The sequence below is a fragment of the Sinocyclocheilus grahami genome, unplaced genomic scaffold, assembly GCF_001515645.1.
Source record: "Sinocyclocheilus grahami isolate Dianchi unplaced genomic scaffold, SAMN03320097.WGS_v1.1 scaffold196.1, whole genome shotgun sequence".
NCBI classification, from domain to species: Eukaryota; Metazoa; Chordata; class Actinopteri; order Cypriniformes; family Cyprinidae; genus Sinocyclocheilus; species Sinocyclocheilus grahami.
The window spans coordinates 1,919,873-1,941,985 of NW_015505375.1; the positions used below are offsets into that span (position 1 = coordinate 1,919,873).

Below are 22,113 nucleotides of genomic sequence, written 5' to 3' on the forward strand. Positions count from 1 at the left end.
AGACACTAACTGGTGACTTTCTCTCTGAGTAAGAGCAAAACAGACTGGGGTAGTAAAAGTGATTTGTAGATTTCCTCCTCTTTCAATCCAAAACCAATAATCTAGCCTGTTAAATGACGCTCACCGGGATACGCTGGGAGTAAAAGAAGCAGGCGTATTGCTTCAGATCCTGATCCGCTAGAGATACCGGAACCACAAAGAATTCTGGGAGACTGCAAACAACAGAAAAAAGTAGTTACATTTCACATAAATGGCTCCTGACAGTGTGAAGCACAGTCAAATATGTGATGCTTCTTTGTGTCAGTATTATAAACACAATGACCTGATACTGAACTGTGTGTGGATCAGTGAGATCCGTGCTTTTATTCCAGAGGATTACTGCAGAAAGGACAACATTCCTGTCTGTCTGAGCAGATTTATGTGATCCGGTCATAATTTAATCAGTTATCACCGTCTTAACAGGAGATTGATTAGGATGACTAATTCAAGTCACTTTAACAATAACCATTTATATTGTACATACTCATCCCTGTGTTTCTGTCACATTCACTTGTTACATGAAGGTTATGAGTCATGCAGCAATGATCTACAGCTTAAGGTGCATATAATACAAGCTGTTTGCAAAATAGACCACAGTTTACTTGTAAATTCACATTTATACACTTACCTGGGCGAGATGAAATAGCCTTGATTTATGGTACACACTCTCCATTCAGAGGCGCCAGTACGCTTGATCTCTCTGTCCCAGTCTGAGGAGCAGTCGAACAGGGTGGTCTGCATCCCCCCGCCAGGGTCAACGCCGTTCACCCGCTCACCTGAACAAACCACACGTGTACATGCTCAAACAGCAGTACAGGGATGCTAACTAACGAGGGGTGAAAAATATGACTTTTTATAATAAATGTTTTAAAACGTATTAGATAAAGTAAAAAAAACTTGGACAATGGACAAACACTGCATATATAAACCCTCTTCAGATCTACTTTATTGGCATATTTTAACATTAATTTACATTTAAAGGCAGGATGTATTAGGTTTGCATTACTGGTTGCGTCACAAGCTCCTCTAATCAAGATCAGGTTACATTCTGCCATTCTGTCATGTCTTAAAACTATATACAAAATAAAATACAGCCCAATAATAGCAGCCATATAAATCTTAATATTCATAACTTGAGCACTTTGCATTCCCTGGCAAGTCTTCTCATGCCCTGACTTGCAGGGAAACTGAATGTATGGACAGCTCAACTCAAGTTAGGCAGCTCTTGTGGAAACAGTGCAAATCATTTGCGGTTACGGCCACACATGTTTTTTTTACCCGTTGATCCATGGTATCGCTTTCCGACGTATTCAAAGCCAAAGAGTAGCTGTGGGTCAGCAGGATGGGAGTAATGAGCGATGGCCAGACAAACCTGTAAAAGCAAATCACATATTCACATGACTAACACAAAATGACCTTCACTGTTTCACTGCAATTTCTTCAGAAAACAGAACTGAAATGTCATTACAACAAATTCCTCCTCCTTTCGTGTCACAATACAACTTTTGACATTTACTAACAAAATGTTTCCAGACCAATTAACCCTCGCAAATTCCAAATGCTCCACTACAAATGAGAAATGTACACCTCTAATCTTTGGAAGGGCATTTGGAAGAGAAAATTAGCCTGTGCTGAAATAATGCATACAGAACTGATATTTCTGCCACTGGGCACTGAACATCAGCACCTGAAGTGCTTGATTTAAATTCTAGGCATAAAACACTGCTAAGGTGGTTTGTCCTGAACTGGTTGATATCCTCCACCCTCAGGACTGCATGGTGAAGTTTGGGAATTTTTCTTTCTTTTATCGGTTTTCCTACAACACCTGTTGGTTAGTTCCTCTGTTTATTTCTTCAGAAGAGCTTTTCTTGGCACAGCTGTCGGATACAGGCATGGAAACATTCAACAACGTGCACAGAGCCCAAGCTAGGCTGGACTTTCAACCTTTATGACACTATCAACATTTCTCTTGCTGTATATTACATATTTCACAGATGAGTCTTCAAATAACAAACGTACTCTGCATGACCGACGTCCCACTTGCATGGAAAGGGAGAGTTCACCCAAAAATGATAATTCTGTCATCATTCACTCACCCTTATATGTTTTCATATAATTTCATTTTAAAGGTGTAGTTCACCCAAAAATTCAAATTCTTCCAAACCCATAAGAGTTCATCATCGAAATACAAATAAAGAAATTTTTTATGAAACCTGGGAGAGTTCTGTCCCTCCATAGTGTTTTGAAGTTAGTCTTTTGGATTTGGCAGAATTTTCATTTTTGGATGAACTATCCCTTGTATAAAAACAAGAGTTGAAACCCAGAAAACTCGTTCACACAGAACACGTTTTTGTATTCCACTGTACAAATTGTTTTATTTTCTATATAAAAATGCGCTAGATGTATTAGAAGTCTTTGACCATTGAGCTTGTGTATTTTGCAGCATCTTCTGCGTGACACAATGTTCTAAAAACATGGCACCCAAGTTAAAAAGATTTTTTTTTTTATTCCACTGCCCTGCATTTCAACACAAAAATGCATTCTGAGTGAATGGCCCCTAAATCTTGTGCTTCTCAAACAAAGAATTGAATGCTTATATTGGTAAAAGGACAAAAACGTACTTTTGTTTGCCAGCAGGGTTTCCCTATGAAGATTGGTGTAGGAAACTCTAAAGAAGAAAAACCTGGACTAGGGACAGACGTGCTGGGAATTACCAGTGACCACTGTATAGTCTGATGACACATTAGGCATGTGAATTGAAAAGAAGCTCTGTAATTTCCAACTGGATATTATGAATTTACCAGTTGTTATATTTGTTCCATTTATTTTTTTCCCAAGTGTTTATGCATTAATTCCACTCAGTAATTAGCCTAGCCGACAGGAAAATGACACATTAGAATCCAAAAACACACATTGAAGGAGTCTCTCCTTCACAATCCAAATACAATATTTGACATTTACTTCCATTTTAATCCAATCAGAGCTGAGATGCCTAGAAATCTGCTCGCATCAGATTCCCTTAGGCTCCTCCATAATACTAGCACCTGCTAGCAATATGAATAAGCAGTGCTTGTTGCTACGGCTGTCAAGGAAACGCACTCTACTTGCCCTTCACGTAAGCTCCTTTTTTTAGCATTCACTGGCACTGAGGAACAAAAGCATCAGAGAAGCTCTGGAACGGAACTTCAGGATAAATGCGCGTGTTTGCTAAGCGCTCAGAAAGTGAGAGCCGCGCTCAAAGGGCTTTTTGTTTCTCTTGTTTTTTGTGGTGCTTTTCTTGCCCCTTTCTCCCCCTTCCTTCACACATTCTCGGGACCTGGCAGACTGTTTCGAGCTGAACTTTGGCACCTCTTTTTTCTTCCTCCCCATTTACTTCACTCCTTCTATACCTCTAGTTATTCCCCTTGAAGTTTGGGCCTTGTATTTGGTGGGTAACTGCAGGTGAAAAGCTTGGCTTCCCTCACAGTCTTTTTCCCATTACTGAAAGAAAAACTCCCTTTTCTGCTTCCAAAAACATAAACAGCTCTAAGTGCAGCCTTTGAGAGTCTAGTGACTAATAAATGATGACTAACAATCATTCCAAAGATGCTGTGGAAACCGTTCATTTCGCTCTGAGTCATGCTATAGGAATGGCCAATCAGGGCTCGTTATACTGCAGGAATGACAGCCATTGAGTCAGGAGCACAATGTGGAATGTTCGTTTTACACAAAGTTCCATGTTGCCAGGCAACAGCAGCTGTTGTGAAGCAACAGGATGGGTTTGTAGGCTGGTGTGAGTCACAGAGCTCAGAGTTCATGGTATGATCAGATCAGCTTGTATAAAGAGCTCTTTTTATCTTCTTTATGGCACAGTTGTATAACGGGAGGGAGGGACATTCCTCAACAGAAAAAGCTTTATTTTATGAGGCAGAGAGCCTCTGATGGTTTTGGTGGGAACTTTCAAACACTCCAATATGCTTCACTGCAGTTCATTTTTTGGCCTTTTAAGTCTACCATCGGGGAAAAGCAAAAATATATAACTAACATTAAAAATTAAGGGCAATTTTAGAACATAGAACATCTCTGATTATCTTTTCTGTCTAAGACTTGAATGAATCTAAAAATCAGATGGGACAATATGAAAATAAAGCAAAATAAAAAATTGTGATAATAATATTACAAAATATACAAAAAGCTTGGGGTTAGTAGGTTGTTTAAATGTTTTTGAAAGAAGTCTCTTTTCCTCAAAAAGGCTGCATTTGATCAAAAATACGGTAAAAACTGTAATATTGTGAAATATTATTACAATTTAAATTGACAGTTTTCTATTTAAATACATTTTAAATTGATAATCAAGATCATTTGATGAACAGAACAGCATTTATTTGAATCAGAAATAATTTTTAACATTATCAAATTTAACACGCCCTTGCTGAATACAAGTATTTCTTTAAAAAAAAAACAAGTAAATTGAATGGTAGTATATGAGGTTAAATAATGTATAAATCTCTCATTTTTATAGAACAACCCTGTTCAACAGCACCACCAGTGAATAAAGTTCTTCGTTTCTTTTTTTTGCCTCCCTTGAGCTCATTTTGATCTCAAAGTGGCGTGCATGTGAAGGGGTAACTGTGCAACAAGCGTGAAAACTCACGTGAGAGGAACCAGTTCCTCCCACTGTGAATGGCTGATTACACTGTCAACTGAATATTGCCAGACTGTTAGGATTGCAACCAAATTTAAGAAGATGAATGGACCAATTTCAAAGTAAACAACTCACCCATATGGACATTACAGAGTAATTTCACATTTGAATCTAAAGGATCTTTGAGTAACAATCTACCACACGCCACTGGTTTGCATCTCGTGTATGAGGGGGTATAGCAGGAAGAGATGAATCTGTGACTCGTCATTACAGATCTGCAGTGGGATCAGTGTCCACCAGACGGAGGTGGTGGATGAAAGCAATGCTGTCTAGGTAAAAAGACAAACTATAATCCACTCATCCTACAACCTCTCAGTTGGAAAGGGGAGAGAACTAGAGAAGAGACTTCCTGAAACACCACAGGCCTAGAGTTCTAGGAAAGGTTTCTTGCTTAAGTAGGACACTGACAAAACAAAACGAAATCAATTTGCATAAAACTGCATACACAAAAAGACAGAACACCGGCTGAAATTAATACAACTCATTAGGGCTGAGTAAAAAAATATCGATATCTCTATATTAATCGATTCTCATTTTTATGGAATGATATCGATTCTTAAATCCCAAGAATCGATTAGTCTAGCCTGTTTTCAGTTAATGGACGGAACACTGAAGGGCACTTCCCATCCAATAAATCGCAATAAGCATTGTGCTTTTGATATGAAACAAAGTCTCAGATTTCAAATTCTGTCCATTGTATTGCAGTATTCAAGCAATAAATGCAGTTTTGGCCCCGTTTAATGTGGAGTGACAGATCTCTGTAGCGCCTCAGTTCAACAGACCTTTTTTCCTTGAGAAAATTTGGCATGTACTGTCCCTGATATATATCTAAAATAATCGATATCAAATCGAATCGGTAATCGAATCGCAAGCTTGTGAATGAGAATCGAATCGAATCGTGAAATTTGTGTCAAAACCCAGCCTTACAACTCATAATTGCACTTCATTCCAGGATGGGAACCAATAACATGTAGGAATTTCTTGTACTTGTTTACAATTTTACTTCAGGGAAAAAACACCCAGACTTCAGCGGGGGGATGCAGCCAAACACATTAGCTCTTAATCCTCTCTCAGACCAATCCAAAAGCGCCAGGAACGCAAAAGTGTGTGAACATGTGCAAGTGTGTTTGGGTGCAAGAGGCTGAGAGGTTAATTATTTTACGTGTGTGTGTTTTGTACCTTTTTAGCACTCTCGGGTCCGGCTTCATCAAAGCGGAATCGGATGATGCGGAAGTCTTTGCAGTAGAGGATAAGCTCAGTAGGGTTAAATTTCAGCTTCTGATTGGAACCCAAAATCTTCTGCTTCCCCTTAACATCATTCACTATTTTAAAAAACACACATAAAACAAGTCTTATTTGGATTTTGTAAGCATTACAGATAATGAAAGTAGATAGAGTACAGGTAAAGATGGGGAGAATTGGGATTGGGATGTGGCAAGAGGCAGACTTGCATGAACACTACAGTGTTATGTATCATAGAATGTGTTCTTACCACCAAGTTTACTAATGTCACTATTGGATTCTACATGTGCTAGTGAGCGAGGGAGTACTGTATTATCTGTATTATGAGTAATATGTATTACATCATATTCAGTCAAACAGTCTAAAGGCGCAAGAAATCATGACTAGGTTTAAAGTAATAAATAAAATAACAAACTGAAGCAAGTTCTCTATCCCTAAGGTAACTAACGAGGAATACAGAAGTTCTAATTAAAACCACTTGTTCCATTTTTAACATTTGGAGTTCTAAAGAACATGACACTTTATCTTTACCACAGAATGAGTTCCTCTACTCAAGTAAGTACATCCACTAATGGGCTGAGAGAGAAAATGCTCACTAGATATCAACTTCATATTAGCAGAACACATTTATAGCAATATCACATTCACTATCATGCCGTTTATACATGTATTGTAAAAAGCCTACTGTACATTATATATTTAATCACAATCACCTTTTACATATCAAATTACTACATTACTACACAAGAGCAATAAATGAATCAGTTTTTTTTTCATTGTATTTTCATATTAACTAATGTAAATATATTACCAAACCTACTGAAGGCCCAACTGTGTTGTTAAGATGTAGTTAATTAATTTAAGTAAATTAAAAGGAAGAAAACATTTTTGTGAGAAAAGCACATTATTCTTGCACGTGACAAATTTAAAAAAATTAAAAAAAGAAATATGAGCAGATATGGTCTGCTGGAGCTTTCAGTCCTGTAATTAATATAGTATAGATAGCCTCCAAGGGCACTATCCCAGACTCCAGGGGTCACTCCGCGTGCCTTACTGAAGCCACGAAGAGACTGAGACTGAGACTGAAGCCTCAAAGAGCATGCAGTGTTTTTTTTCTTCTAAGCCTGAATCTCTTATAAAGATCCTTTGTTAAAGCCACACAGACGGAGTAAAAAAAAGGAAAAAGAAGACTTCATCTGTTTAGCACAGCAATTCAGCACTTGGGGGGCTAAGTCAGCAATGAGGGGAGCGCAAAGATCTAACACAAACAAGATCTCCAGCTATGCTAAAAGCAGTCACCCAAACAGGTTCTGCAGCTACACTGCAGCGTCACATTTGACCGCATCACTCGTGGAAAATCCAAGCAAACAGGGTTACAGTCATTCATCTATTATGTTAACATAAATGCTGTAGAAGTTTACGAAAAGGAAAAAGGGGAACAGACACAGAAAGAGAGAATAAACTGAGCACTGAAGTACAGTAGAAAGAGAGATGGAAAACAAACAAAGTTAGAAAAGAAGGAAACAAGCGACTCTAAAAACACTGAAGAATGGCAGACAGGAGAACGACAGGGATAACACACGAAGAGACATTCTATATAAAGCTGCATTGGGTCTGACCAGTGAGACGCCTCAAAACATTTTCATTTAGGCTATTAAAAGCATGGTTGGAATTTCATGGATCGGTGCTTCTCAAATTGGGGTCTGTGGAGCCCCAGGCATTCATCTCATACAGGGGGCAATAGTGGAACAGAGTAACAAGGGCCCATGGCAAGGGGGGAGGAGGGGGAATCGCTAATATCACCCCCACCCCCCCACTGAACATGATCTTGTAATCGCGTTCTTGCACATACTAAATGCCCATACCCCCCCTATAGTGTGGTGGAGTGTATTCATGTGCTGTTGAATTACCTGTTACTACCTGCTCCACGCAAGCCAGCGGGATATCGTGCTCGCCCAAGAGGCGGTGGGTGCACTGGAATCTCTGTAAACAATAAAACAAGACAAGGATAATTTTTCATTCATTTGCTTTCAGTCTGTTTGTTGATGTTATCCAGTCAAGAGAACCTCATGAGCTACAGCTAGCCAGTGTATGAACCAGTGTAATGGGTGACCTGTATTAGCTTTTAAGGACTGTAATAATAATTGACCTTCTTTCCCTAGTAAATCAGCTGATCATCGGTCAACTGAGGGAGATTATTAACATGTTTAACTTGTGAGCTGCTTAAGAGGAAGGAGTGATTATACAGGTTAATATGTGTAGCAGATTTCACTGCTCTGGAAAAGAACTTTGGATTCTTTTGCCTGACAGGAGTCTGAAACGTATTTCCCTCCTTATACGACCCATTTATATTCAATCTAGTAGGGAATAATACTCATGACACCAATATAAAAAGAACTGTATTATATTGTATACATTATAATACTGTAATATGTTTCACCTATATCTTCACACATATATTGTGGACCTTCTTTTCTCAATACTTAAAGTTGAATGTGAAGTGAAGTGTGGCCAAGTATGGTAAACCATACTCGGAATTTGTGCTCTGCATTTAACCCATCCAAGTGCACACATACAGTAGTGAACACACACCCGGAGCAGTGGGCAGCCATGTGCTGCGGCGCCCGGGGAGCAGTTGGGGGTTTGGTGCCTTGCTCAAGGGTCTCACCTCAGTCGTGTAATTGAGGGTGGAAGAGAGCATTGGTTACTCACTACCCCCTCTGACAATTCCTGCCAGACCTGAGACTTGAAACCGCAACCTTTGGGTTACAAGTCTGACTCTCTAACCATTAGGCCACGACTGCCCTTTGTGTCCTTTCCAGTTTATGGAGTCAACCAAAGTGAATGCAAGCCAACAGTAGTGTTTCCTCAAAATGTTTACACACTGTGGCTCTATCAAAACACTGTCATGATCAGTTACAAATAAATCAATTCAAATTATAGTGCAAAAGACAGACAAATCTATTGATTTATTTTGCTCAACTGTGTAGATTAATTCTCTAAGTCTACACAGCCACGATGCTCACAATCCTACACCTACATTCAGATCCTGAAAAGTTTTTTTTATTTTAACTATAGGAGATGTTTTAGGGCTAGAAGGTTAATTATTTCCATTGCACGCTGAAAACAGCAGAGCAAGTTAAATAAAATTCACACATGTATTTTCTGCTAGCAGAATTGTTAAAGTCAGCAATTCTTCAAATGACTTGGATACATTTTATAAAAACATGTTGTTTTTTTTAACTTTCATTTCATTTCGCTTTTTATTTATTCATCTATCTTTTTTTAAAGTTGTGAGAACACAATAAAATGTCATATTATAATCCAAAAGCATGTTTTGTGTTTAATAATATTCTATGCCATAATCACTGCTTATTGTCGTAGTCAAAGGCAGTCAAATCAAATCGAAGTACTGACTCTCAAATAAGTCTGTGCTTACCTGTCGTGGCAAGGAATTATGGGTAATGAAGGAAACTTTGAAGTTAGTACACACAAGTTTCCCCCAGAGGTCATCCTGACAGCTTTCTGCACTGATGCACTTCCTTACAAAGTTAGCCTCATTCACAACTATTTCACCTGTGAAGAGGGAATAAGGAAGTGAAATTTAGAGGAAGGAAAAACACAATCAGCTGAGCAATGGATGATTAGCTCAAATTTTAACTCAATTTAAATATTAAAAACATACATTGAAAGGAAGGGTTGGTACTTGTGTTTGACAAGTATTATTGGTTTGGTTTGTTCTATACTCCACTCCAGTATATGTCCATATTCTTCTCTGCTAACAACCAAAATGTTTAAGAGCTAAACCGAAATAAAATGACACTACTGTGATGTATTTTCCATGCAATAGACAGAGAAACACTTTTTTTTTGCCAAACAAACAAGCTGTAATCCTCCACAATACAGCAGCAGTTTCTTATTAGTTCAGTAGCAACTTCTGGATTGCTGACCACTTAGGTAACACAAACTTGAGCCCCTTCCTAACGGCTTTCCATGGAAAGCTTTCTCTCCTATGACTCTCCTTTCATGTTGGAAGAAAAATTATGCCCTATTAAAAGAAATGACCTGTTGTGCTGATTAACAGTCACATAAACCTTTACCATGTACAGAGTGTGCATACGCATGCTGAGAATCCCGAACCTCTTTTTTTTTTTTTTTTTACACAAACAGGAAAAGAGCACAAGTTCATCAAAGTCAGTTGTACCAGGAAGAAACCCAGGCTTTCAGAATACAGAAACATCAGGTTTTTGGAAAGACAGTCACAAAGACATTTTGTTTGCACTAATAATACTCACTAGTACCAGTAATTCTAGTTTATATGCTGAGCTTTTGAGTATTTAGAATGGAACTAATGTCATTCTAAAGAGACATTTACGCTAAGGACAATAACTATAATGATAACTATAACAATAAAGCTATAATAATATAATATAATCTTTCAGATTCCCCCCATTTCAGATATACACATTTGTGTATATTGGAGAAGAATAATCAAGTTGCGGAGAGGAAGAGTGAGGGAGAAGAAACTCCAGCTGGGAGCACTTTATGTGTGAGTGTGGGGAGGAGTGTTTGTCTCACAGCTGGGCCTGTTTCAGGGGTTACAGTAGGGCAGGGTGCAGGCTAGCTAAGATGGAGGTTGGGCCCTGCTAGAGCATTTGCATCTCAGGCACAATTATGGTGAACACTTCACTACATGCCAAGCCACTAAAACAGTAGGCCAGCCAGCTGATTTTCAAAGAAAAACAATTAACCTATGACTACACCTGCTTGGAATCTGAGCCCACAGAATTCTGGAGAAAGTTCAGCAGTTTTCCGAAGATTCTGAACATCATCAACAACTACTTGCATATTTATCTCTTAGACATTTTGGTATAAATGCTTTCATTTACTAGTGTCATCAGTTGAACACATTTTACCATACTTACATTTTAAAACATAATTTTTTTCCCTCCTACAATAAGTGAAGATTGAAAAAAAGTCTACAGATTCCATGTACTAGCCCTACTTTATAGCTAACTTTAAGACCTTAGTATGAAGACCCACAATCTTTATTACCCATCTTCTCACATATTCACACAGGCACACACCCACTCGCATATTTCAAACAACTTCCTCTTCCGCTCTACATGCAGCCTGGCCTGTAAATGGCCATGACTAGTATCATTGTGCGTCTGATCAGCGCTCTACAGGGATTAACCAGCAGCTCATCCTCACTGATCTACCAGTACACAGCAGAAGATCAGGCCAGGCTGCAGATGAGAAGGAAATGCAGATGCACTATGAATACAGCCAAACACAGTCACATTGAAATACTTGTTTGGTGGTTAATCAATAAACAGCCAGTGAAGATCAGTTTATAAAAGAGAATGGAATCACATCTCATTGTACAATTTGCATAATACTGTATATTGTGACTTTTTTTTTTAAAGGGGTCGTATGGTGCTTTTTTAAAATATCATTATTTTGTGTATTTGGTGTAACAGAATATGTTGACATGCTTTAATGTTCAAAAAACACATTATTTTTCAAATACTGTACATTATTGAAGGTCCTCTATGCCCCGCCTCTCTCAAACGCTTCGTTTTCTACAAAGTCCCTCCTTCCGACAAGCGCAGTCTGCTCTGATTGGCCAGCTGACCCAGTGCATTGTGATTGGCCGAACACCGCAAGCACTCGTCGGAAATGTAACCCCCCTTACCATAATCGCGAGCTTCATCTTTCAAAATAAATGTTAAGACAGTAAATAATGTCAGTTTTACCATCAGTTCAAGCCCGAAAGGGGAACAGAGTCGCGTGACAGACACAGTGATGAAGCTGGTATGTGTAAAAAAAAAAAAATTTTAATTGGGATAATATTTCACAATGTTACTGAATTACTGTATTTTTTATCAAATAAATGCAGTCTTGGTGAGCATAAGAGACCTCTTTCAAAAACATTTTAAAAAAATATAAAACTATTGAACAGTATAGTGTAATTTAACTTGATCACATCAAACTACACAGTATATCCTGATGTCGATGGTTTGACATTTCAGAAATGACAACACTTGAGAGTACACATCATAGCCATGCCATTAATAATACACACTTGACATCAAACCTGATTAAATGACCTAAGACAAGTTAAAGGCAGTCTGCACCTAAATATAACAGCATTAAATATTTAGATATGATCATGTGATCAGGCTTCCTGTCTTTACATCCTGTTAGAAAATGGGTGTTTTTGCGGCTGATATGTTTCATCAGTACACTTTGGATTGTTGTTTTTTTCTTTGAATTTGGACAAGAATTATAGCAGAGTTAAAGAGTAAAATGGTGTCTATGGCTAAAGCAGGGAGAGAAGATGATGATGAATACTGCAAGGGTAGGACAGGTCGGACTGTCCTTGTTGCATTGTGCTGCAAAAAGTTACACGTAAATGGATCAGAGCAACATGATAACAAGAGGCCAAACAGAAAGACAGAGAGAGAGAGAGAGAGAGAGAGAGAGAGAGAGAGAAAGAGAGAGAAAGAGAGAGAGAGAGAGAAAATGTGTGCATGGTAGGGCTTGCAAAAACTCTAGCCCGACGTCCCGGGGCTATTGTATCTTTCAGTCAGGCTACCAAAAATGTATGATCCCCTGCCTGACGGGCTATCTTTAATACAGGGTTCCTGCGGGTCCTTAAAATTCTTCAATGTAGTGGTTTCAAATTTAAGGCCATAAAAGTCTTAAATATAGTATAAGAAAAGTCTTAATTAGAATTTCAAGATTTCTTCAATTGGGGACAGAAAGACAAGAATAGCAATATAGCTTAATGTGATGATAAAACTTCAAAAGCCTGTGATTTCATGGAAGAAATTTGGGCGCTCCATGTTTTAAAGTCAAAATGCAGCGTGGGTGTTTTTATATGAATGCATCTCTGAAGGGAACCGACTGTCTTCAGAAAAGTGTTGATGGCATTTTCATTTTATCTTTCCTTTAATGCCTGATAAAGCCAAGTAGGGATAACTGCAGGCTGGAGTAATGGGCGTGGCGAAAGGTCTCCATGATAGGTCGGCAAAGCTGTCTGTCCGGGTGTGGGGGGAGGGTTAGTTTCTGTTTTACTGATTCACCTTTCGGAATGCCTGCTTTCGGTATGTCCATTGCTCCAGGCTGCAGCTACCCCTCGATAAAGCAGCACTTATGAGCACAGCGCTGCTTTGTGTCCAAGCGTTACTGGGGAAACCACTATATTTCTGTTGTTTCAAAAGCCCCACCTATTGGCAGAAAAAGAATTTGCATCACTAATCATTTTACAGATCAGTGATTTGCATTTTCAATAAGCCCGTCTGCTGCTTTTGCTCAGAACACAGCGAAAATCGATCAACATTTTTACGCAGCAAACACGCAGTGTTGTAAATGTGAAAGAAGCTAATGTGGCTTCTAAAAATCTAAACAATTAAGACACAAAGATATATATTTATATGTAATAATTTATACGCTGGTTTGACTCCCTTTTCTTAAAAGTTGTTTAAATTCTGAAATGTGAGATTTTTTGTTTTTGTGAAAACCTGTATCTGAACTGTAAATCATGTCATTTTACTGTTTAATGTTATCATAGGGCTGGACGATATGACCAAAATTTATATCACAATATAAATTCTTAATTTCGGTCGATACGATATAATTCCGATATGAACACTATTAAAAAAGCCTCATAAAAACGGCCAAGAACGACCACAACAGATGTCTTTACCTACAAACTTGTGAAAAATTAATTTGCCAACTCTATGAAACCTACTCCTATAAAACTATATCATATTTTAGGAAAAAAATGGCGCAAATAAATAAATGTTCACCTTTTATTGGTATTTAGCCTTCATTCAAACAAGAAATGTGAAATCACTGTCAAATAAATCTCAGACTCTCCTTATTAATATTAATATTCATATTTTTTACTTCAAACTATAGGCTAACATACCAGTCAAAAGTTTTTGAACAGTAAGATTTTTAATGTTTTTTAAATAATTCTCTTCTGCTCACCAAGCCTGCATTATAACAGAACTTTCAAATGTATGATAAAACAGCCCCACATACGCACGACCGGAAGGAGCGGAAGCGCTCGACTGTGGCATAATAAAAGCTCCGCTGCTTTCGAGACGTGTGTCGCGCTCGTTCAGCGGCCTCCTTTTGCTTCGACAGCTTTCAGCCTCACCCTGCTTCATTCTACTACGTTAATAAATCATTAGCTCATCCATGAACATGATTTCTGCCCGAGTCCCGTGGGATTGCATCGGCTGTGGGGATAAAGACGACAACTCCCATGATTCCACACTCAGTCACTGCGTCATCAAACTACGCCTCTGTCTATTTGTTTATTTTGAATATGCGCCCTCTAGCGGCGAAAATTACATATTGTGCCTTTAAATAAGAGAAGATCTGCAGAAAATTCAGCGCAGCTCAAACAATTCAACACCGTCTGTAGCAAAATGGCTCGAAAAGGTTACAATTCTGGGCCGGCCTAGATCCCAGCCATCCAAATAAGACTTTTTCTTCTTCTTTGTTTTTTAAATCAATATGGTTATCTCTTGAAAATGTGCAGGTAAAGAATTTTTATTTATTTTTTTCCCTGGAAAATCTTTTCATGTATGCACCTGATTGTTATGACACATGGTGTGTTAGATTTCATGGAAATCTATAGATTTACTAAGTTATGATTTCCCTCTCATGACCTCATCTAAACCCATTCAAAGACTGTTCTGATGGTTTCACCAGCTTTGAATTTAAAGGAATAGTTCACCCAAAAATATATTACAAACACACCTTTTTGCTTCTTAAGACATCAATTGATGGACTGCAGTCAAGTGGATTACTCTGATGTATAGAGCACAATAAGTGAGTACATTTAAAGGTTTTTTATTTATTAGTACAAATAAATAAATAAATAAATAGAGAATTAAATTAGTGAGTTAATAATTAACCCATCTCAATATATAGAGTTCTGAAATGTTTTGCCTTATAAATAAGTTAAAAACACCACCCAGAGGCCCGGAAACCCATAGTTAGCTTGTGTTTTCATTTTGGGGCAAATGCTAAGGACCACAATTCAGAAACACAAAGGACAATGACATTGTAGTGCTTCATTGTAGAGTTGTAGTTCATCACAAAAATGCAGTGAAATTAAGGAACTTTATTTAAAAATACATATAAGAGAAATGTAATATAATACCAAAACTACTTATCTATACAATTGTATAAAATGTTTATTACGTTTTTAAAAATGGAAAAACATTTCCTACTTTATCATATTGGCATAGCTTTAACAGTAGAGGGCAACACTGACTAACCAAAGGGTTAGTCAAATCATTCCACAAAATAACGACAAAAATACATGCACCCTTAAGAGCCATTTGTGAACAATATCAAATATATCATTCCTGTGAATACATCAGTCTTTATAGGTAACATTTAAATAGTATCTGAAATTGTGAACAAAAAAATTGTGAACTGAATTAGTGAGTTAACAGCTCAATACAAAGAGCTAAAAAATATTTTGCATTATATAAACACAAGAGGTTTAAAATCCACAGTATAGTAAAGTTACCTTGTATTTCCCCTCCATATATACTCTGTACAAGAGTGCAATTAAGTGATGCCAATATATAGAATATAAGATCTCTTTATTAAAGAGGGAAACAGTCCAAAATAATAATAATAGTAATAATAATAAACATCTCCAGAAGATCCTCTCCATTTTGGCATTCTTAAAGCTTTAAAAACCATCAGTCTTCACTTCTGCAGCCTTCATTCTAAAGGGCACAGGGAACATTTGTTTTCCATCAGTTAATTTTCTTAAGGGTATAATATGAGATAAGACTGCATTTTATGTTAGTGATTGATAAGATACGTTCTCATACCTTAGGCACTCAACTCTGTCCTGCGTCCAATGTTGTTCTGGGTCAGCGCAGACTAATTTTCCATTCTTTGTATGGAAGCTGCAATGACATAAAATACGATGAACTCTAGCACCAGAGACAAAATTATCAGCACATTAACGTTGCTATGTATAAACTCTCCGAGAGTTGTCATGACAGAAATATAAATAATTGATCTATTTAAAATTCAGTTAATTATAAATGTAACTGAATAATACAGTATATAATAATATATGAACAATATTAACAAAGCTTGGTAATTTAAATAAATTACATTTAAATAATCAGAGATGCCATTAAATGTTTTCAATAGTGTCAGAATATGCACACTATAGGGGTAAATATGGTACAAAAGTGTAAATTTTGAAAGGGCACTGCCCCAGTTTTTTCCCTAAGAGTGCACACATTTATTCTGTATTATTCTGTAATAATACAGAAAACAACACATTTAAAATAATAGTGAAGTCATCAAAATAACACGGATGTATAGGAATTTGGTAAAATTAGTAAATGCATTAAATGAGTTAACAACAAACAAATATTTAGACTTTTTTTATACATTTTTCACAAATTTGACACACACACACACGTCAAATTTGCAAAATATAAAAAAAATAAATTATATAGATTTGTTAAAACTGTAATACATGTTTAAACAGGGCTGGACGATATGGCCAAAATTTATATCACAATATATTTCTTAATTTCGGTCGATATGATATAATTCCGATATCGATATGAACACTATTAAAAAAGCCTCATAAAAACGGCCAAGAACGGCCACAACAGATGTCTGTACCTACAAACGTATGAAAAATTAATTTGCCAACTCTATGAAACCTACTCCTATAAAACTATATAATATTTTAGGAAAAAATGGCGCAAATAAATAAATGTTCACCTTTTACTGGTATTCAGCCTTCATATAAACATGAAATGTGAAATCACTGTCAAATAAATCTCAGACTCTCCTTATTAATATGAATATTTTTTTACTTCAAACTATAGGCTAACATACCAGTCAAAAGTTGTTGAACAGTAAGATTTTTAATGTTTTTTAAAGAATTCTCTTCTGCTCACCAAGCCTGCATTTATTTGATCCAAAATACAGCAAAAACGGTAACATTTTGAAATATTTGTACTATTTAAAATAACAGTTTTCTATTTGAAAATATAATTTACTCCTGTGATTTCAAAGCAGAGCTTTAGCATCATTACTCCAGTCACATGATCCTTCAGAAATCATTCTAATATTCTGATTTGCTGCTCAAAAAACATTTATTATTATGATGTTGAAAACAGCGGTTTTCAGGTTTCTTTGATGAATAGAAAGTTCAGAAGAACAGCATTTATCTGAAATAGAAATCCTTTGTAACATTGTAAATGTCTTTATCATCACTTTTGATCAATTTAAAACATCCTTGCTAAATGAAAGTAATAATTTCTATAATATAAATTTTAAAAAGAGCTTTTGAATGGTATAGTGTATAATGTTACAAAAGCTTTTCATTTCAGATAAATGCTGATCTTTGGATATTTCTATTCATCAAAGAATCCTGAAAAAATGTACTCAACTGTTTTAAATATTGATAATCAGCAAATCAGCATATTAAAACGTGCATTAACCAGGATAACGAGTATGAAACATGCTCCGAGTTGCTTCAGAAAACAAAAAAACAGAGCAACAACAAAAGCATGTTGCTGGAAATGGGTTTATTATTGAAAATGCAAACTGCTTGTCTGCCAGCAGGAGGCGCTGTGAGCGGTGGAACTAACGCTTTCTCCAGTAATGGCTGTAAACAAAGTAGCGCCGCTCATCAACGCTACTTTATCAGATAAAAATGCCATCTAAACTATTTTGAAGACAGTCGGTTCCCTTCAGAGATACATTCATATAAAACACCCGCGACACGTTTTGAGTTTGAAACATGCAGTGCTCATGTTTATTCAACGAAGTCAAACGCCACAAATAAATCAATGTATGGGAAACACTGGGAATGTATATCGAAATATCGGAAATGTGTTTAAAAATCATATCACCGTTATTAAAAAAAAGTATATTGCGATACATATTGATATTGAATTATTGTCCAGCCCTATGTTATCATAGACGTTGCCCTACCCTGCTCATACATTGTTCATTTTATTTGTGCAGTTCTTAAAAAGGCGCTTAAAAAGCCTTAAATTGATTTTTAAAAGTCCTGCAGATACCCTGTAAATAGTGAAATAAAATTCATTCCTTGATATTTGTGTTTTGAATTATTTAATTTTTTTTTTACTCCTTTGCGATTTTCTTTTATATTTGGGCTAGTTAAATTCATCTCGGTCTACCAAAATGTTAAAAATGCCTGCCCAAAGGGCTACCAGGGATTTTGGAATTCTGCGAGACTTGCGTGGGTTTGTAAAAGAACACCGTTCATGAGACAACGGCCATGTTTTGTTGGGATGACTAGGCAGGCACCATTGGGCCTCCATGTGTGTGTAGGGAGTGGTGGAGAGATTTAAATGGAGCAGTCAGTAGGAGGTCAATCTGAATGGATACATTCTGCTAAAATGTCACCACGTACACACCTAAAACCATCCTCAGAGTATGACACAGTTTTCTTTACATGTCTGCAAACACAGAAATCCAATAGACCTTTAAGAATTAAGTTTCATCAATTTCCTTTGATTACCATCTAGTGCTCACAGTGATAATTTAATATCCCTGGATATATATTTTTCATACTGTACATTATAATGTGATGCCGAAATTGCTACGAAATCCGCATTTAAAATGACTGATTTCTATTTTGAAATAGAACAATTTTAAAATCTGCAATTTATTGTAATTCAACAAATGAGAGCGAGTGAAAAATAAAACTTTTATGGCACAGTGATATTGTGAGTCTCAAAATCTTAAAGATGTCCGTCACATACTTCTTAAAAGCCAAATTGACAACATAATTCATGTGACTGCAAGCGTTATATCTGTGTTCACTTATCATAAATAGATCAACAAGAAACACTACTCTTCAAAAGTTCAAGGAAGGTAAGATTTTTTTAAATGTTTTTGAAAGTCTCTTCTGCTCGCCAAGGCAAATAGAGTTTATACCGTTTAAATAGTAAAATTGTGAATGTTTTTTTTTATCCAAAATATCTGTTCTCTATTTTTATATATTGTAAAATGTATTTAATTCTTGTGATGCAAAGCTGAATTTTCAGCAGTCATTACTCCAGTCTTCAGTGTCACATGATCCTTCAGAAATCATTCTAATACGCTGATTCTGGTGATCAAAAAACATATACTCATCAGTTTTGAAAACAGTTGTGCCGCTTAATATTTTTGTGGAAAGAAACCATGATATATATTTTTTTCAGGATGTTTTGATGAATAGAAAGAACAGTGCTTATTTGAAATATGTATTTTACAGCATTTTGTTTGAAAAAATGTTTTGTAACATTATAAATGTCTTTACTGTCATTTTTGATCAATTTATCATGTCCTTGCTGCCTTGCTGAATAAAAGTAATTAATTTCTTTTACACACACACTTTATTTATTTATTTATTTTTACAGAATCTGAATGGTAGCATTTGCTTAGTCAACTTGTGCTGGTTATAAAAAAACAGCCATATTTAAACAGGCAATAAGAAGCTTGTAAAGAAACCCTTCCTTTGATATTCTGATGTGCATTAGTGTACACTAGCAAGAGTATTCAAACCTCTGCAGTGACTTCACCACACCGTGTGCCACCCTACTATCACCACAGTCCACAAAACACAGTGACAAGGGAGGTTTTGTTTTAATTACAGATGAGGAACTAAAAAATGCACAGCACATCTATTTTGGAAACAGGGAAGGTCCATGTTATGTGGCTTAATTATAAGGAGTGAACGCCTAAACGCCGATTCCTTCCCCAGAAGTCGCCTTTCTGTTTGTTTCCCAACACTTCTAGGAACAGAGAAACTGTCTGGTTGCATTAAGACCTCTGTTAATGGCTTGAAAATATCTGATCTGCCATTGCATGGGTTAGAAAGGTAAGACAGAACAAAAGGCAAATCCTCAAGGTTAATAGACTGTGTGAGGTCAAAACTACCTGTCAGAACATGAAGCCTTTCTTCAGAAGAACCAGGACATTAGGATTAAAGGTAGATGGGTACACACTCTATTCAAGTGTGCTTGGCAATGGCAGTTGCAGGAACAGGTATAATAATAGATCACATTTTTAAAACCATAATGGGACCGAATCAAACAGTCTCCTACAGAAACGGTGTCATGATACTAACCTCTTGATTAATTTTTTTTGATGTTTGAAACATCAAACTAGTTTTGAATGTGTTCAAATAAGCAGAGGAAACAAGTTGCTTTATCAATTTATCAGTCTGGTGTTTGCCTACAGCTCTGCTCCGCTATACCTAAACTACTTCAGACTTACGTGCCCTCCAGAAGCTTGCGTTCTGCAAAGATTTATTTATTTATTTGTGATTTAACGCCATGTCAGCAGCAGTGGCTATATTCATGGCAAGAGGAAACATTTTAATTTCACAATTCAGTCATATATATCATTTCAAAACAATTATATAACAGTTTTGTTTGAAAATTGTATATAGATATATATAAATAAATAAATATGTACAAATATACAAAAACATACATATAATAAAAATAATGACAAGAACAAAATAATTAAGAACAATAAATAAGAACAATTATATAGAGTCTTTCAGCTTAATGCATGACAAAAAAAATGTAATCGTACCAGAATAATTATTTTTTTTAAATGTCTATTAATATATTTTCTGAATAAAAACGTTGCCTAGTATTATTTAAAATGGGACATTCAATTAAAATATGTTTTATACTCAAAAGATTTTTACTGCGTTTTGCAAAGAGACACTAAATCACTTTTACAGACCTATACCTTCACTGTACCCAGCTGGTGGAATGACCTGCCGAACACAACCCAAGTCTTTAGCCATTTTCAAGAAATGGAAATGAATACTAACACTTTCCATTCTATCTATTATTTTTATAATTATTAATGAAAAAAAACTTTGCTATGTGTAATGTGTTAGACGAACTGTGACTTGCAACAGCACTTACATATTGTTGCCCTTTTGTTGGTTTAATTGCTTCTATTGTCTTCTTTTTTAAGTCTGCTAAATGATTATATGTAAATGAAAAGGTAAATTTTCTCAATGTTGCCATAGAAGCAATACATTTTTGCATTCTGCACAAGAGCTGATTTTAAAGGGATAGTTAACCCAAAATTATGAAATTCTTTCATCATTTACTCAAAATTTATTTGTTCAAAACCAATATGACTTTCTTACATGGAAGACACCATGCACTGGTCGACATTTCTGAGCGAAATTTTTCAGTTTAAAAAAAATTCAAAACTGCACGAAAAGAATCATAAGATTGGTTTATATGATTTATATGTTTTGTTATATTTCATGTCTTCTAAATCAAATGCTTTAGAATTTTCGTAAATAAATAATTTTTTAATGAATCAGTTAATCCAATTTATAAAACTGGTCTGAGGCTAAATCTACATCGGTCCCAATTTAAAGGGTTAGTTCACCCAAAAATTAAAATTTTGTCATTAATTACTCACCCTCATATCGTTTCAAACCTGTAAGACCTTTGTTCATCTTCAGAACACAAATTAAGATATTTTTGATGGAATCTGAGAGCTGTCTGACCCTGCATAGACAGCAACGCAACTGAAACGTTCCCAAGTCCAGAAACGTAGCGAGGAGATCGGTGAAATAATCCATGTGACATCAGGGGTTCAACCGCAATTACACGAAGCTACGAGAATACTTTGTGCGCAAACCCCCCCCCCAAAAAAAACCCGGCTTTATTCAACAATTCGTCTCCTCCCTGTAAACAGCATATGTTGTTCTGTGTCAGCTGCGTCACGTGGATACGCTGTTTTTGTTCAGATCAAATCACAACAATGTAGGAAACAGATCCGGCGTGACTGACACAGAACAGCATACACTGTTTACATCCAGCGGATATTCTCCAAAATGGCACCAGGGTGATGCGGAGGAGACGAATTGTTGAATAAAGTTGCTATTTTTTTTTTCTTTTGCGCAAAAAAAAAGTATTCTCGTAGCTTCGTATAATTGCGGATGAACCCCTGATGTCACATGGATTATTTCACCGATCTCCTCGCTACGTTTCTGGACTTGGGAACGTTTCAGTTGCGTTGCTGTCTATGCAGGGTCAGAGAGCTGTCAGATTCCATCAAAAATATCTTAATTT

At 36.4% G+C, this 22,113-nt stretch overlaps 1 protein-coding gene across 2 annotated transcripts in view; it reads right to left on the reverse strand.

The window, feature by feature from the left end:
- LOC107595080 (myotubularin-related protein 10) overlaps positions 1 to 22,113 on the reverse strand; it is a 33,373-nt gene that overhangs the window by 5,507 nt on the left and 5,753 nt on the right. For both annotated transcript variants that reach the window (XM_016285386.1, XM_016285385.1), the window contains exons 3-8: positions 9,405 to 9,541; positions 7,876 to 7,948; positions 5,903 to 6,045; positions 1,318 to 1,411; positions 668 to 815; positions 125 to 212 (exon numbers count right to left, since the gene is read on the reverse strand). In XM_016285386.1, the coding sequence (XP_016140872.1) occupies positions 125 to 212; positions 668 to 815; positions 1,318 to 1,411; positions 5,903 to 6,045; positions 7,876 to 7,948; positions 9,405 to 9,541 (683 nt within the window). The remainder of the gene's footprint in view (positions 1 to 124; positions 213 to 667; positions 816 to 1,317; positions 1,412 to 5,902; positions 6,046 to 7,875; positions 7,949 to 9,404; positions 9,542 to 22,113) is intronic.